The sequence below is a fragment of the Petaurus breviceps genome, unplaced genomic scaffold, assembly GCF_028583685.1.
Source record: "Petaurus breviceps papuanus isolate PSGF00001 unplaced genomic scaffold, PetGlider_PUasm1.0 98, whole genome shotgun sequence".
Lineage (NCBI taxonomy): Eukaryota > Metazoa > Chordata > Mammalia > Diprotodontia > Petauridae > Petaurus > Petaurus breviceps.
The window spans coordinates 1,378,248-1,395,775 of record NW_027187460.1 but is presented as its reverse complement, the minus strand read 5'-3'; the positions used below and the strand labels follow the sequence as shown (position 1 = coordinate 1,395,775).

The 17,528-nt window shown below is 38.2% G+C and overlaps 1 protein-coding gene across 1 annotated transcript in view; it reads right to left on the bottom strand.

Annotated features, from left to right (window-relative positions):
- The window catches only part of LOC138155868 (maestro heat-like repeat family member 5), a 130,344-nt gene that overhangs the window by 46,398 nt on the left and 66,418 nt on the right, over positions 1-17,528 (bottom strand). The window contains exon 14 of the mRNA XM_069081120.1: positions 5,087-5,236. Coding sequence (XP_068937221.1) covers positions 5,087-5,236 — 150 coding nt within the window. The remainder of the gene's footprint in view (positions 1-5,086; positions 5,237-17,528) is intronic.

The following is a 17,528-nucleotide window of genomic DNA, read 5'->3' as shown; positions in this document are numbered from 1 at the left end:
GGGGGGGGGGGGGGACGGTGCATACAGAGGGTACCGTAATGTAGCGTGTAGCGCAGGGGATCACCTTCACTACAGTAGCAATCTCAATAGGGCTTATTTTCGGGGGAGGGCTTATTTTAGAGGAATCTTACACAATAAGGGGAGGGCTTATTTTCGGGATAGGTCTTATTATGGGGAAACATGGGTAAGTGCTGTGCTTAAACTTGATGTAACTCTGGGGTAGATTCAGTTGTGATCCAGGGGTGGGGAACTTTTGACCTTTTTGTGTTCTATGGTTGAACAAATGAATGTACTTTACTTATGTTTGGAAACTAATCTCCATTTGAGAAGAGGGGCTTTGTGATGGACTAAATGAAGGTACAGCCTAGGGGTGGAGTAGTATTTAGAACAGGGAGTTTGTAATTGATTGAATGAATGGAAGGTCCTGGGGTGGGGTAGTACTTGGAGATTATTTAATCACGCTTAGTAAATGCTGTATTTTGAATGATGTCATGTTTTGACCTTCTCTGTTCTTACTTTGTCACTGAATAAAATGGAGAGCACCTATGCTGGTACTTTGAACCTTGGGAAGTTGCCTTTCCTTGGCATTACATTACATATACTTATATCATTAATTTGTATAATCTCCCTCCGTACTATCCTAATGCAATGCTTCTAAAAAGAGAGTCAACTAAAAAACTAGTGGAAACAACTCACAACTTCAGCAAGTTGCAGGATATAAAATAAATCAACACAAATTGTAAGTGTTTCTATGTATTATCAATAAAATCCTGCAGGAAGAGATAAAAAGAAAAATTTCTATTTAAAGTAACTATAGACAGAACAACATACTTGAGAATATACCTACTAAAACACATATAAGAACTATGTGAACACGATTACAAAACACTCTGCACAAATACAGATTTAAATAGAGAAATATTAATTGCTTATATACAGGTCAAGTTAATATAATAAAAATAACAACACTAGGGACAGCTAGGTGGTACAGTGAGTAAGAGCACCAGCCGGAGTCAAGAGGACCTGGGACTGGTTCTGGCCTCAGATACTTAACACCCACACAAAAAAACTGGCCATGTAACCTTGGGCAAGTTATTTAACCCCAATTGCTTTAAAAAAAATAACAACACTACCTAAATAAATTTATTCATTCGGTACCACACCAATGCAGAACTAGAAAAAAAAATAGCAAAATCCATCTGGAGGATGAGGAACAAAAGGTAAAATATATCAAGGGATTTGATTTTTAAGAATTGTGAAGGAAGGGAATCTAGCAGTACAATATTTCAAACTATACTACAAAACTATAATCGTTCAAAACTACTTGGCACTGGATAAGAAATTAAGAAGTTGATCAATGGAATAGATTAGGTACACAATACATAGAAGCAAATGAACATAGTAGTCTAGGTTTGATAAGCCCAAAGAGACCAGATATTGGGATAAAAACTTGCTATTTGACAAAAACTACTGGGAAAACTGGAATGCAATCTGACAGAAACTAGGTAAAGGCTAACATCTCATACCATATACAAAAACAAAGTACATGATTTAGACATAAAGGGTGATATCATAAGCAAATTAGTTGAGCATGGAAGAAATCACCTGTCAGATCTATGGATAGGAGAGGAGTTTGTGATCTAACATGAGATATAGAGGTTCATAGGAGGTAATTGGATAATTTTGATCATATAAAATTTAGAAGTTTTGTACTACCAAAGCCAATTTAGGCAAAGTTAGAAGAAAAGAAAGAATCTTCACTGCAAATTCTCATTTCTGAAATATAAAGGGAACTGAGCTGAATTTATAAGAATAAGAGTCATTCTTCAATTGATAAATGGTCAAAGGGATATCAACAGGCAGTTTTCAGAGTTTTTGGAGAAATCAAAGCTATCAGTCATCATAAGAAAAAATGCTTTAAATAACTAATAATTAGAGAAGTGAAATTTAAAACAACTCTGAGGTACCACCTCACACCCATCAGATAGGATTAGATGACAGAAAAGGAAAATGACAAATGTTAGAGGCAATGTTGGAAAATAGGTATACTAATGCCCTATGGGTAGAAATGTGAACTAGTCCAATCACTTTAGAGAATAATTTGGGAGTCAATGATCAATTATCAATACATGCTCAAAAGTGTATTGAGGGGTGGTCAGGTAGCACAGCAAGTAAGAGCACTGGCCCCAGTGTTGGGATGACCTGGGGATCAAATCTGGACTCAGATACTTAGCACCACACCCAGAAATTACTGGCCATGTAACCTTGAGCAAGTTACTTAACCCTGATTGCTTTAAAAAAAAAAAGTGTATTGAATTATGCATACCCTTTGACTCAGCACTACCACTACTAGAGCTATACTACAAAGAGATAGAAGAAAGAGCCAAAGGAACCATATATACACAAACACTTATAGCAGCTTTTATGATGATGGCAAAGAATTGGAAACTGGGGAGATGCCCACCAGCTGGAGAATGGCTAAGCAAATTAGGCTTTATATAAAGAGGGGAAAACTTCCTGACAGTTTGGATTTAATTCAGAAGTAGAACAGTTCATATTGAGAGATAATGAATTCCCTATCAAGGAAGCTTTTCAAGTAAAAGTTGAATGATCACTTGTCAGGCATATTATAGATGGGATTCTGGTTTAGGTAGGAGGTAAACTCTGTCCTCTGAGGACCCTTCCAGATCTGAGTCTATGATTCTGCAAAAATGATCATGCTTGTACCTTTGATCCTCTCCCTTCCTATATTCTCTGGCATGTTACTCCCATAAGACATCCCTTCTGTTTCTCTCACTGTGTTTTTGTCTCTCATTCTCTAATCTTTAATCTCTCTCTAGATACAGGGTTCCCTCTCCTTTAAAAACAAAGAACTATTACTTGATTCTTCCACACCCTCAATTTGTTCTATATCTCTTCTACCTTTAAAAGACAAACTCCTTGGTCAATCTGTCTACTTTGCTTTTCTCCACTTCTATGATCCCTTTGCAATCTAGTTTGTGACATCAACACTCAGCTGAAAGAGCTCTTTCCAAAGTGACCAATGATCTCTTAATTGTCACATTACCCGATCTTTCTCAACCCTTATTCTTTTTTTCTCTCTCTGCAACATCCAACATTGCTAACTATTTTCTTCTGGATATTCTTCCCTCTCTGAATTTTTATGCCTGATCTCTCTTGGTGCTTCTCTTACTTGACTGGCCATTTCTTCTCAAGCTTCTTTGCTGGTTCATCATTTGTATGACTTCCTTTATCTGTGGGTATACCCCAAAACTCTGTTCTTGTTCCTCTCCTGGCTTAGTTGTGTCTTATCAGCTTTTTAAGATAATTTCTGTGCAGATAACTCCCAGACCTATAGCTTTAGGCCTAATTTCTCTTAAGCTCTAGTCCTGAATCACCATGGTTTATTGAACATTTCAAATTGAATGACCCATAAGCACTTCGATTTTCAAAATCGAACTATTATCTTTCTTCCAAATCCATTCCTTTTCTTAACTTCCCTATTTCTATTGCAGGCACTGCTATGTTTTTAGTCACCCAGGTTCATAACCTTAGGTGAGTCTCTCTCACCTCCCCTACATGTGCAACCAGTTGCCAAATCTTATTAATTATACCTATACAATATCTCTCATATCTGTCCATTTCTCTCTACTCTTATGATCATAACTGTCTCTCATCATCTCTCATTTGGACTATTGAGATAGACTTCTGATGTGTCTCCTTGACTCATTTCTTTCTTCTTAATCCATCCTTCACACAGCTACCAATGTTATTTCCAAAAGTACAGGTCTGACTATATCATTTGCCTATATAATAAATGTTACTGGCTCCCTATTACCTCCAGGATCAAATACAAACTCCTACCTCTGACACATAAAGTCCTTGACCACCTGACTCCAATCCACCTTTCCAGCCTACTTATATACTGCTCCCCTTCATGCTTTCTACAATCCAGCCTTGCTGTTCCTTAGTCAACAAGCATTTCTTAAATATACTGTGTATCTGACTTTGTGCTAAGTGTTAAGGATACAAAGAAAGAACAAAATAGTCTCTTACCTTAAGTAGTTCATATTCTAATGGAGAATACAATGTCTAAATAAATAAGTATACTATGCAAGATTTATACAGAATAGATGAAAGGTAATCCCAGAGGGGAAGGTACTAGCAGCTGGAGAACCAAGAAAGGCCACCTGAGGAAGATAGGATTTGAACTGAGTCTTGAAGGAACTAAAAAAAAAAACTACAAGGTAGAAGTGAGGGGAAAAATATTCAAGATACGGTGGCCAGTCATATGACAAATCATCTCCCATCTTTATACATGCAGTCCCCTGTGCCTAGAATGTACTACCTCCTTACTTCTGCTTCTTCAAGAGGTACAAAATGAAGCATACATTTTCCAACAAGGACAATATGTTGATTTGCTTGCCTGTATTTCTTTATTTCGAGGGAGAGTCTTATTAGAGGTGAGTAGAGGAAGTCACTGGAAAGTTTATACACATACATTATATACAAATATATGTATATATGTATGTGTGTGTGTATGAAGTCAGGATTGTTGTGCCTAAATTGACCCCTTTGCAAACTTCCACTAATTGCTCTGAGTTCTGTTTTTTGGGGCCACACCGAACCTTTTCCACATGATAATTGTTTAGACACATGAAGACAACTATCATGATGCCCCTAAACAGTCTATTATTCTTCAGGCTAACCATCCTCATTTCTTTCAGTCTGATCGTCATATGACATGATCTGGAGGCCCCCAGTTGATAATGACATAAATAAGTAGTTGTCAAAGAGAAAAGGATAAAAAAAACCCCTAAATTATCAATAACCACCTGAAAAATTGTCCATATTGTACCCCCAGTCTTAAAGTCCCTTGAATATGATTTAGATTAGATGCCCCTTGAGTTTCCATTCAACTCTGGGAATCTATAATTATGTGGGTCAACTCTTTAGTGACCTCAGGGAGACTTCTCTATTCCTGTCCAGCTTCCCCTCCCCTAGTACTCTTAGGGCAGCTTTCCCACCACACATCAATATCCTGTCACCATCCTTCCATTTTTTCTGAGAAGGGAAAGCTTCTGACCTGTTCAATCCTGAATCTCTGAGATTCCAGGAAATGGCTGACCAATTCTAAAGCCAAATTGACTCGGACTTGGTTGTGACTCTCTAGGCCATTCAGGAAGGTCAGGATGAGTTGAGTATTTTGGTCCACTGAGAGGTTTTGTCCAAATACCTGTAAAAGTCAAGAATCAAGGAATTATCTTTTAGAAACCTAAGTTCTACTGGGGCAAGGTGAAAGGTTACAGGTTTCCTGATAATAGGAGGAGTTACTGGTTCTCAGAAAATCTGGAATGAGTGAAAGTTGAATCAATCCTACTTAGGCAGAGCATATAAATACCAATGAGGTCCCACTGTTATATAGCACATAATACAAATGCTGAGGACTGTTCTCTCAGAATGACAATCACAAATAGACCCTGCTTACATGATCCAGATAAGCAGTACTCGCATGTGATCTCATAGCTAACATCATGATGCATTTCTACACTGGTATAAGCCATATGAAGGTAACAGAGCCAATCAAACCACGAACTTGAACTAAGAACCCATAGTAGTGCACATGCCTATGCGTATACATACATACATACATACATACATACATACACTTAAATGATGGTCAAGGGAAGGAAAACCAAGAGAAACCCTGTACATTCTCTTATACTTTCTACAATGCATTCAACCTTCCCACATGCACTCATCCTACTGTATGTGCTCTGACTCAAACATAAACACTTCATCTCCAATCATCTCCAATTCTCTCTGTGCCAAAGCTGAACTTCTTTATAGTCAATCATTATTCATTAATGGTTTTATTCATCCACTGAATTTCCAACAAATATTTATTATCAGATGATAGAACTTAGAGCTGCTTATTTTATAGATGAGGACACTGGCACTCAGAGAATTTAAGTGACTTGCCTAACGTCAGACCAAGAGTAGGTAACAAAGTTTGATTTAAAAATAAGATTCTCTAGTTACTAATCACCTGCTCTTTTCACTTCCCCATTCTTCCTTTCAATTAATTACTTAGTGTGTGTGAAGCCCAACATTTGACCCTGGGGAAAATACTCTTTCCAATGTTTTGGTGCAACCATGATTTTATCAATGTATTTCCTCCAAAGAGACAGCTGGCAACCCTTCTCTTTTTCCCCATCTCAAGTGACTGTCGTTTTTGTCCTCCCATAAATATGCCCTAGAAGGTTGGCTCAGCATAATGGGGGCCTTCCTTGAGGGCTCTATGTATCTATTATCTAGTGGATACTATGAAGCATGGGGACTATTCATCAGTTAGCTGTTTCTTGCCCTTGCTACTTGACCTGACCATCTTTATTCTGGTCATACATTTCTCAGATATGATCTTTTATATCACCTTTCCTGTATAATTCATCTCTTTTTTAATATTTTTTTTGGTCTTTATTAATTTGTTTGCTTACTTTTAGTTTACAAGATTCAATTCCACAATTCCTTTAGTTTCAAATTTTCTCTCCTCCCCCCCCCATGACAGCAGATAATCAAGTATAGGATCTGCAAATACTTTCACATTAGACATTAGTCAGGTTATAAAGATGGATTGTACCAGATGGAATGAACAATGGGAAAGAGGAGACAAAACCAAACAAGAAAAAGAAAAAGATCAGGTGGTTTGCTTCAATCTGGATTCACACTCAGTTCTTTCTAGTTCTTTCTCTGAATGTAGACATCTCTCTCCATCATGAGTCTTTTGGGATTGATATATCCCTGCATTGTCGAGTAGAGTCCAGTCTATCAAAGTTGATCATCACACATAGGTCGTGTCTGTAATTGTGTACAAATTTCTCCTGGCTCTATTATCACTCAGCATCAGTTCATATAAGTCTCTCCAGGTAAATATGAAGTCCATCTGCTCCTCGTTTCTTATAGCACAATAGCATTCCATTACATGCATATACCACAACTTGGTAAGCCATTCCCCAGTTGTTGGGCACCCCCTTAATTTCCAATTCTTTGCCACCACAAAAAGAGCTGCTATAAATATTTTGGTACATATGGGTCTTCCTCCCACTTCTATGATCTCTTTGGGATATAACCCTAGAAGTGGTACTGCTGGGTCAAAGGGTATGAAATTATTTATAGCCCTTTGGGCATAATTCCAGATTGCTCTCCAGAAAACGTGGATCAGTTCAGAACTTCACCAGCAATGCATTAGTGTTCCAATTTACCTACATCCTCTCCAGCATTTTTCATGTTCCTCTTTTGTCATCTGAGCCAATCTGACTGGTGAGATGTGATACCTCAGAGTTGTTTTGATTTGCATTTCTCTAATCAATAGTGATTTAGAGCATTTCTTCATATGCTTATAGATATCTTTAATTTCTGGCTGTTCATATCCTTTGACCATTTATCAATTGGGGAATGACTTGTATTCTTATAGATTTGATTCAATTCTCTGTATATTTTAGAAATGAGTCCTTTATCAGAGACATAGGTTGTAAAAATTCTTTCCCGATTTCCCACCTCCCTCTTAATCTTGGTTACATTGGCTTTGTTTGTACATAAGCTTTTCAATTTAATGTAATCAAAATTATCCATTTTGCATTTTATAATGCTCTCTAATTCTTGTTTGGTCATAAGGTCTTCTCCTCTCCACAAATCTGACAGGTAAACTAATCCTTGCTTTCCAAGATTGCTAATAGTATCAACCTTTATACCTAGATCATGCACCCATTTAGACTTGATTTTGGTATATGGTATTAGATAATGGTCTATGCCCAGTTTCTGCCATACTGTATTCCAGTTTTCCCAGCAGTTTTTGTCAAATAGTGAGTTCTTATCCCAAAGACTGGGGTATTTGGGCTTATCAAACAAGAGATTACTATAGTCATTGACTGCTAAGTCTCATGTGCCCAATCTATTCCATTGATCCACTGCTCTATTCCTCAGCCAGTACCAAGTAGTTCTGATGACTGCTGCTTTATAATATAGATTAAAATCTGGTATAGCTAGTCCACCCTCCCTAGCATTTCTTTTCATTAATTCCCTTGATATTCTGGACCTTTTGTTCTTCCAAATGAATTTTGTTACTATTTTTTTCTGGCTCTATAAAGTAGGGTTTTTTTTGTAATAAATATATAATTTAATTTAGGTAAAATTGTCATTTTTATTATATTAGCTTGACCCAGCCATGAGCAATTGATATTTTTCCAATTAGTAAGATCTGACTTAATTTGTGTGAAAAGTGTTTTGTAGTTGTGATCATATAGGTACTGGGTAGGTTTTGGCAGGTAGATTCCCAAATATTTTATAATGTCTACAGTAACTTTAAATGGGATTCTCTTTCTATCTCTTGCTGTTGAATTTCTTTAGAAAAATACAGGAATGCTGAGGATTTGTGTGGGTTTATTTTATATCCTGCAACTTTTCCAAATTTATTTATTGTCTCAAGTAGTTTTTTACTTGATTCTCTAAGTATATCATCATTTCATTTGCAAAGAATGATAGCTTGGTCTCTTCTTTGCCTAATTTGATTCCTTTGATTTCTTTTTCTTCTCTAATTGCTACTGCTAACCTTTCTAGTACCAGATTGAATAAGAGGGGTGATGGTGGACACCCTTGTTTCATCTCTGATCTTACTGGAAATGCTTCTAGCTTATCCCCATTACATATAATATTTGCTGATGGTTTTAAATAGATGCTATCTATTATTTTAAGGAAGGCTCCATTTATTCCTGTACTTTCTAGTATTTTTAATAGGAATGGATGTTGTATTTTGTCAAAAGCCTTTTCTGCATCTATTGAGATAATCATGTGGTTTCTGCTAGTTTTATTGTTGATATGATCAATTATACTGATGGTTTTCCTAATATTAAACCATCCTTGCATTCCTGGAATAAATCCTACCTAATCAAAGTGTATTATTCTTGTGATAAGTTGCTGTAGTCTTTTAGCTAATATTTTATTTAAAATTTTTGCATCTATATTCATGAGGGAAATTGGTCTATAATTTTCTTTCCCTGTTTTATCTTTTCCTGATTTAGGTATCAGTACCATATTTGTGTCATAAAAAGAATTTGGTAGGACTCTTTCTTCACTGATTTTCCCAAATAGTTTGTAGAGTATTGGAGTCAAATGTTCTTTAAATGTTTGATAGAATTCACTAGTAAATTCATCTGGCCCTGGAGATTTTTTCTTAGGAAGTTCATTGATGGCTTGTTCAATTTCTTTTTCTGTGAAGGAGTTATTCAAGTAATTTACTTCCTCTTCAGTTAATCTGGGCAACTTAAATTTTTGTAAATATTCATCCATTTCACTAAGATTGTCAAATTTATGTGCATACAATTGGGAAAAATAATTCCTAATTATTGTTTTGATTTCCTCTTCATTGGAGGTAGATTCACCCTTTTCATTTTTGATACTCATAATTTGGTTTTCTTCTTTTTTTTTTTATCATATTGACTAAGGGCCTATCAATTTTATTGGTTTTTTAATAAAACCAGCTCTTAGATTTATTAATTCAATAGTTTTCTTAATTTCAATTTTATTAATCTCCCCTTTGTTTTTCAGTATTTCTAATTTAGTATTTAATTGGGGATTTTCAATTTGTTCTTTTTCTAGCTTTTTCAATTGCATGCCAAATTCATTGACCCCACCCCTTTTCTATAATTTATTCATGTATGCACTCAGGGATATAAAACTTCCCCTAAGAACTGCCTTTGCTGCATCCCACAAATTTTGGTATGTTGTCTCACTATGTCATTCTCTTCAATGAAATTACTGATTGTTCCTATAATTTTTTCTTTGACTCACTCATTTTTTAGGATTAAATTGTTTAATTTCCAATTAGTTTTTAGTCTATCTTTCCAGGGCCCTTTATTGCATATAATTTTTATTGCATCATGATCTGAGAAGGATGCATTTAATATTTCTGCCTATATGCACTGAATTGTGAGGTTTTTATGCCCTAGTACATGGTCAATTTTTGAGTATGTGCCATGAATCAATGAGAAGAAAGTACATTCCTTTTTATCCCCATTCAGTTTTCTCCAGAGATCTATCATATCTAGCCTCTCTAAAATTCTATTTGCCTCCTTAATTTCTTTCTTGTTTATTTTGAGGTTAGATTTATCAAGTTCAGAGAGGGGGAGATTAAGGTCTCCCATTAGTATAGTTTTGCTATCTATTTCTTCCTCTAATTCCCTTAACTTCTCCTCTAGGAATTTGGACGCTATACCACTTGGTGCATATACATTAAGTAATGATATTGCTTCATTCTCGATGGTGCCTTTTAGCAGGATATAGTTTCCTTTCTTATCTCTTTTAATTAGATCTATTTTTGCTTTTGCTTTATCTGAGATGAGGATTGCTACCCTTGCTTTTTTGTTCACTTTAGCAGAGGCATAATATATTCTACTCCAGCCTTTTACCTTTACCCAGTGGGTATCTCTTTGTTTCAAATGTGTTTCTTGTAGAGAGCATATTGTAGGATTATGGTTTTTAATCCATTCTGCTATCCACCTCTGTTTTATGGGAGAGTTCATCCCATTCACATTCACAGTAATGATGACTATCTGTCTCTTTCCCTCCATCCTATTCCCTACCCTTCTTATGTTTTTTTTTTCTTCCTTCTCCCATCCCCTCCTTAAGGATTTTCCTTTTGGCCACTACCTCCCTCAGTGTTCCCTCCCTGTGACCCCCCCCCTTCTTTACCTACCCTCTCCCCTTACTACTATTTCCCTCCCCTCTGTTCCCCCCACCTTTTATTCCCCCTTACCTTCCTACTGCCTATAGGACACAATAGATTTTTTTACTTATCAGATTATGTTATTCCCCCTTTGGCCCCAAACCAATGAGGGTAAATTTCATACAGTGCTCCTTTCCCTCTATTTCATGAGTTTTTGTGTCTTTTCATGTTAGAATCTTAAACTTAACTGATTATATTGATCTCCCTTTAAACCAGAACCAGTGGCAATAATGTTCAAATGATGTTCCTCTCCCTCTTTCCTTCCCCTCTACTATAGTGTGTTTTTATGCCTCTTCATATGACATAACTTACCTTTTTCTGTTTCATCCTTTCCTTTTATCCCATTACAGTCCCCTTGACCCTTTTAATAAGGTTTTTTTTAATCATCATATTAGTTCATTTATACCCACACCCTCTATCTATGTATAACCCTTTTAAAGGTCACGATAATCATATAAATTTCGATATTGACAGTTATCAGCTTCTCATATAGGGATGTAAACATTTTGCTCTTATAGCATCCCAAGTGTAAAAGTGTAATTCTCTGTCTGCAGAACAGTCCTAGGACCCCTGAAAACATTAGAAAAAACCCCTTCCAGGATTTCTGTAAACATACAACAAGAAAATCCTTCTTCAGGGCTTTGGAACCAACAGCAAGGTTCCAAGACTTCTGCAACAACAGCACTGTCCTTCACCAGTGGACAGTATTCACTCTCTGTCTGCAGAACATTCTCAGTAGCTCTGAACCAACAGCAAGGTTCCCAAACTTCTGCAACAACAACTGTCCTTCACCAGTGGACAAATCTGGCAAAACAACATCAAAACAGACAGACAAAGTACCAGCATAACAGCCCTGTCTCCTCAGTCCTTGGCAGCTCTGGGTAGCAGCTCTTAAAGTCCTGGGCAATTGAAAGTGGCCCTCAGAAATCCTCTCAGTCTCTCTCTGCCTCCAAAGTTGCTGCTTCCAAAAAATTCTTCTGCCTCTCTTGTGTCTCTCCAAATTTACGTCACCAGCTCCTCCCAGTCCAGCCCTCTCTTTTCACGTCAACAAGTCCATCCCACAAGTGGGATTAACAAGCTCTGGGTTTTAACACCAAAAACCAAGCCACTACAGGGGGATCTTTATATTCCATTACTATTACACCAATTTATGTGCATGTGTGTGTGAGTGTGCATGTGTGTATGTGTGAGTGTATGTTTTCCTTGCTTACTTGAGTCTTTTCTTTTTAAAGCAATTGGGTTTAAGTAACTTGCCCAAGATTACATGGCCAGTTTTTTGGTGTGGGTGTTAAGTATCTGAGACCAGAACTGATCCCGGGTCCTCCCAACTCCAGGGCCAGCACTCTTACTCACTGTGCCACCTAGCCGTCCCTTTCTTGAGTCTTGTAATTGGAGATCAAATTTTCCATTAAGCTCTAGATTTTTCATCAGAAAAGTCTGGAAGTCCCTTAGTTCATTAAATGACCATCTCCTTGCCTGAAAGATTATGCTCAGTTTTGCCAGGTCGTTAATCCTCGGTTGCAGTCCTAGGTCTTTTGCCCTACGAAATATCAAATTCCAATTCCTCCAATCTTTTAATGTAGAAGCTTCTAGGTCTTGTGTGATTCTGACTGTAGTTCCACGATATTTGAATTGTTTCTTTTTGGCTGCTTGCAGTATTTTCTCCTTTGTCTTGTAATTCTGGAATTTGACTACTATATTTCTTGGAGTTTTCAATTTGGGATCTTTTTCAGGAGGAGTCCGGTGAATTCTTTTGATAACTATTTTATCTTCTGATTCCAGGACTTCAGGACAGTTTTCTTTGACAATCTCTTGGAGGATGTTGTCCAGGCTGCTTTTTTCATCATGGCTTTCCAGTAGACCAATAATTCTTAAGCTATTTCTTCTGGATCTGTTCTCCAGGTCAGTTGTTTTTCCAGTGAGGTATTTTACACTTTCTTCCAATTTTTCAATCTTCATGTTTTGTTTGATTGACTCTTGGTGCATCATAGAGTCCTGAGCTTCAGTTTGACTGATTCTAATTTTTAGTGATTTATTCTCTTCAGTTAGTTTTTGAAGGTCCTTTTTTAGAGAGGTGTTTTCTCCAATTAGTTCACTAATTTTACTTTTTAAGGATTTGTTTTCTTCAGTGAGACTTTTTTCCAATTTGGTCACTATAGATTTAAATTTGTCTTCTACCTCCTAATTTGGCCTTTAAAATCTTTCTTGAGCTCCTCCAAGAACGCTTTTTGGACTTGAGACCAGTTCATATTTCCTTCTGTGGTCTCAGGTGTGAGTATAGAGTCCATGTTGTCTTCTGTATTTGGTTGTTCTTGCTCACTATAATAAGCTCTAATAGATTTTCTTGCCTTCCCCTTCCTTCCCATTATAATTTCCTATTTCCTAATTTCTCAGGCCGGGAGCTAAGGGCCTGGTTGTTGACTTTGTGTGCTGTAGCCTCTGGGTATCTAGATTGAGGCCAAGTCCAGAAGTCTCAGTGTTTCCCCTGAGTTATGCTGAGGCTTACAGAGAGATCTGTGGAGGATGGGTAGTCTGGCCACTTCAGATTTTTGCTTCTATGCCCCTGGGGTACCACTCAGGCAGGCTTTTGCTGGTCAGGTGAGGTGGGGCTTGTTGGGACCCCTCCCCCTCTTCTCTTCAGACTCCTTGCTGCCTCAGTTACACCCCTTCTCAAGCCCGAGGCTATTTCCACTATCTCAGGATTTCACTCTGGGTGGGACACTTATCTCCAGGTTTTCTAGGTCAGGGAGGGGGAATCAGAGCAGCCAGAGTTTACTTTGCCATCCTGGTCTCTGGGAAATCAGGCAGGCAATTTCTAAACTTCCAGGCTGGGGCCTGATAGCTCCAGGAGAAGCTGTTGTTTCTGCTGGGGGCCCTAAGCCCTCTCTTACCTGGCTCCAATGGATCCTCCCATCCCATGGTGAGATACTGGTGAGACGGCTGCAAATCGCCCTTGGGGTGGGTGAGTCTACTGGCTGGGGCTCCTTCTTTCTCTGCTGTAGTCTGCTCTCGAGCTGTTGCAGCCTCCACATGCCCCATGCTCCCCCTGCTTGGACCCACCTGGGCACTTTCCTGGGCTGGATTCTGCCACGCTTTGTCTCCCAGTGGATTCTGACACTCCAAAATCTGTTCAGATTCACTTTTTAAAGTTTATTGATGGGACTTAAGGAGGAGCTTAGAAAAGTTACTGCTTCTGTTCTGCCATCTTGGTTCCACCCCCAATAATTCATCTCTTAAAATGTATTACAACTTGCCTATACTCATCGTGTACCTGTCTTTTGATTGACTTTTAGGTGATCCTAAACTTCAATTGTTTATAGACAATAGAATACCATGACTGGAAGCTATATTCCAGAAGGATACCAGTGTTTAAATTATGAGCCTTTGTTTTAGAAGGAAGCTTGCATTCATCAGAATAATTTCCCAAAGTCTTCTGTCCTTGTGCTGTTCAATTCTGGCCCCAAATGGTTGTTCATTTGCTAAAGAGCTAAAGACTAGATGGAGACGCAGGAGACACCTTGTTGTAGGAAAGTCTTTAAGGCAGCATTTTGCTCTATCAAACTAATTGTTGTTGTTGTTATTGTTGTTTATTATAGTCTCTGAACATAGATAGTCCAATTGTATATTCTTTAACCCTTTCGGTTAATTATGTGATTGTCAAGATATGGTCTACTATGGAATATCATTTCTGAATATATCTTCCTGACTTCCCTTGATGATAACTTCATCCTATATATATATAATTTACATTTAGTTTTCAACATTCACTTTCATAAGGTTTTGAGTTTTAAATTTTCTCTACCTCCCTCTTCTCCCCCCTCGCCAAGATGTTATGCAATCTGATATAGACCCTAGATAACTTCATCCTTCAAAAGGTGTAGGAACCAATTAGGGGCACTACTTCTCTGGGTATGATTTTCACCAACAAGGAGGAACTGGTTGCTGGGGTGTAGATAATGGAAACCTTGGAAGGGTGGAGAGGACCACTCCATTTTAAAATCTTTGATACTGAAAGACAGGAAAACTGGAAATAGTCTGACACATTGATGGTGAGACAGAAAATTTCAAAGGGTTCAGAGAAAAACTAAATAATGTCACATGATCTAAAATTGTACAAGGATAGTCAACACAGGAGAGATAAGAAGCCCTCAAGAACAAAATTCTGAAGTCTGAAAAAGACATTTCCTATGAATAGAAAAAGGGAAATTTTTTAACCATCCCAATATGAATATACCAAACACTCCTAAGCCAAATTAAATATTTTTTAAAGACATGTGCATGTAAAGCAAGTAATGGATGATAAATTAAAAAGTGTGGGTAGGTCCTACAATAATAAGTACCAAAATTCAGAATGAACTAAGTGAAACAAGAATGTTAAGAATAACACCACCAGCTAGGTGGTGCAGCAAATAGAGCACTTGCCCTGGAGTAAGGGAGATCTGAGTTCAAAGCCAGCCTCAGAACACTTGATATTAGTTGTGTGATCTTGGGCAAGTCACAACCCCAATTGCCCTTTCTTCCCCCCTCCAAAAAAGAAAAAAAGAATAATACCACCCTCTCAAATTTATATGGGGCTATATAAAGGAAAATTGTATAGTTTTTAGACTGATTAAAACATTAAGTCATCGATACTCTAAAAATGAGTTCCTTATTCAGGGACACACTCTAAGAAGAAATGCAGAAAGAAGATACAAACAGACATAAAGAAGTGATATAGGATACAGAAGAAAGACATGGAAAGATTAAGGACAAAAGAATAGAAGATATTGGAGGAGTTTCTGTACCTGGGATTGCCCTTTAATCCACTTCACCTCTATATTAGTGATGAACAGATAAGGAGGGAGTGATAAAGGTCCTATAAAAACTGACCAATGAAGAAGATTCAAAGGCCACAACCAGAAACATATTAGTGAGTAAGAAAAATTGGTCAGAAAAGCATACAGTACTTTGGGGTCAAAATTACCTTAATCATTGAATATTGACACTCTGGGAGGACATGAATGGAACAGTATTGTAAGAACTTAGTTCCCTGTATGAGTGACTGGTGAGGTCTCAGTCTCAGCACATTAATTATGTTCCTGGAAGTCCTGGGTTTGGTGAATGCCTACTGATTGGCTAAGGACTATCTAACTATGGGCGGAACCTTGGGCTTGTGATTTCATGCTTTTTTGAGTATTGGTAAAGAATTTTCAATAAAACAATACAGTTTCCTCAACTGTAAAATGGGGATAATAATACTACCTATCTCCCAGGATTATTGTGAGGACCAAAAGAGGTGATAATTGTAAAGCATTTAGTATAGTACCTAGTAGACATAGTAGGTACTAAATAAGTACTTGATTCTCCCCCACCTTCTTTTTCCTCTCCTTCCTTTCCTTTCTTCCTCCTATGATCAATACCATTATGTACCAGTATGACTTCACCAAAATGCAGCACAAAGGAAAGAGGGAAAAGTTTTTGGTGTGTGGGGGCTGAGCCAAGAGACAATTTGGAAAGATCTACAGATGCCACATGCCTAGACCAATGAATAAAGTCCTGCCTCCCACAAAAGGGGCAGAAGTAGTCAGTTCTCTGAGAACCACTAGTCCTTATCATTCAATATTCAAGTACCTGAGAAGAAATGAACCCCAGTCATTAAATGTGTTTTTGTATTCACTGTCTCTTCCAGTCAGAAACTTTCTGAACCTCAAACCTCAGCTGTTCCCTTCTCTTGAAGACCTTATCTGCTCCTTGGAAATTGTGTTTTGATCTTCTTTGTCACCAAAGAGATTCTATAATATGATTTCTTTTCCTCTGTTTGCTCATTTTTCCAGCCAATTACTTGACTTTTGAGATCTTTGCCACTGTAGAACTCTGCTTCTAGAGTAGAGAGTGCTATGTCCCAAATTTCTGGGGTTTTGCACAGCTGTTGTCAGAGCTACTTCTACACACCTGCCTTAGAATTGTGAGCAGGAGTCCCTCTCCACAGCCACCACAAGCCTGCCACACCAATGCTCCTCCTCACACCAGAAGCACTACCCAAGACTGCAGCCCAAATCCAAGCAGGGTAAAGCAAGCATATCCTGCCTTAGTACCAGCAAAGAGATCCCTGCAATTGTTGTCTGATCAGCCACTTGCTCCCCCCACCATCTGTGGTCCTGGAGCTCTGGAAGTAGCAGATGCTGCTGCTATTGCTGACACCACCTCTCTTGCCCTGGGGGGTGGGGGGCAAGGGGGGGCAGGATCCAGACCAAGCTCTTCTCTCATCCAGGTCCAACAGGATTTCTCTCACTGACCTGTACTTTCTCTTTGCCATTTATGGGTTGAGAAGTCTGGAAACCCCACAGCTGCTAGTGATTCAGTCCCCTGAGGCCTGCTCTGGCCCACTCTGTTCTGCCCTTTGTGCTGGCACCCATGCGGGACTGCGTTCCGCTCCCAATCTGGTACGACAGACCCTTCCTTTTACCTTACCAGGCTGTCTTCAGCTGGAGATGTATTTCACTCTGTCATTTTGTGGGTTCCATTGCTCTAAAATTTGTTTAGAGTAATTTTGTACAGGTATTGGAGATGATTCAAGCAAGTTCCTGCTTTTACTCTGCCATCTTGGCTCTGTCCCCCTGGTAATTGTGTCAGCCAAAATTGAGAGATATGCCTCAGGTCACAGAGTAAATTGCTTAACTCAAAGTGGTATACTTCCTACTAATGTAGGAATGGAATGCTGCTAATCAGAATGGAAGATTGGAATAGGGAAACTGAAGCAAGCTGAGGA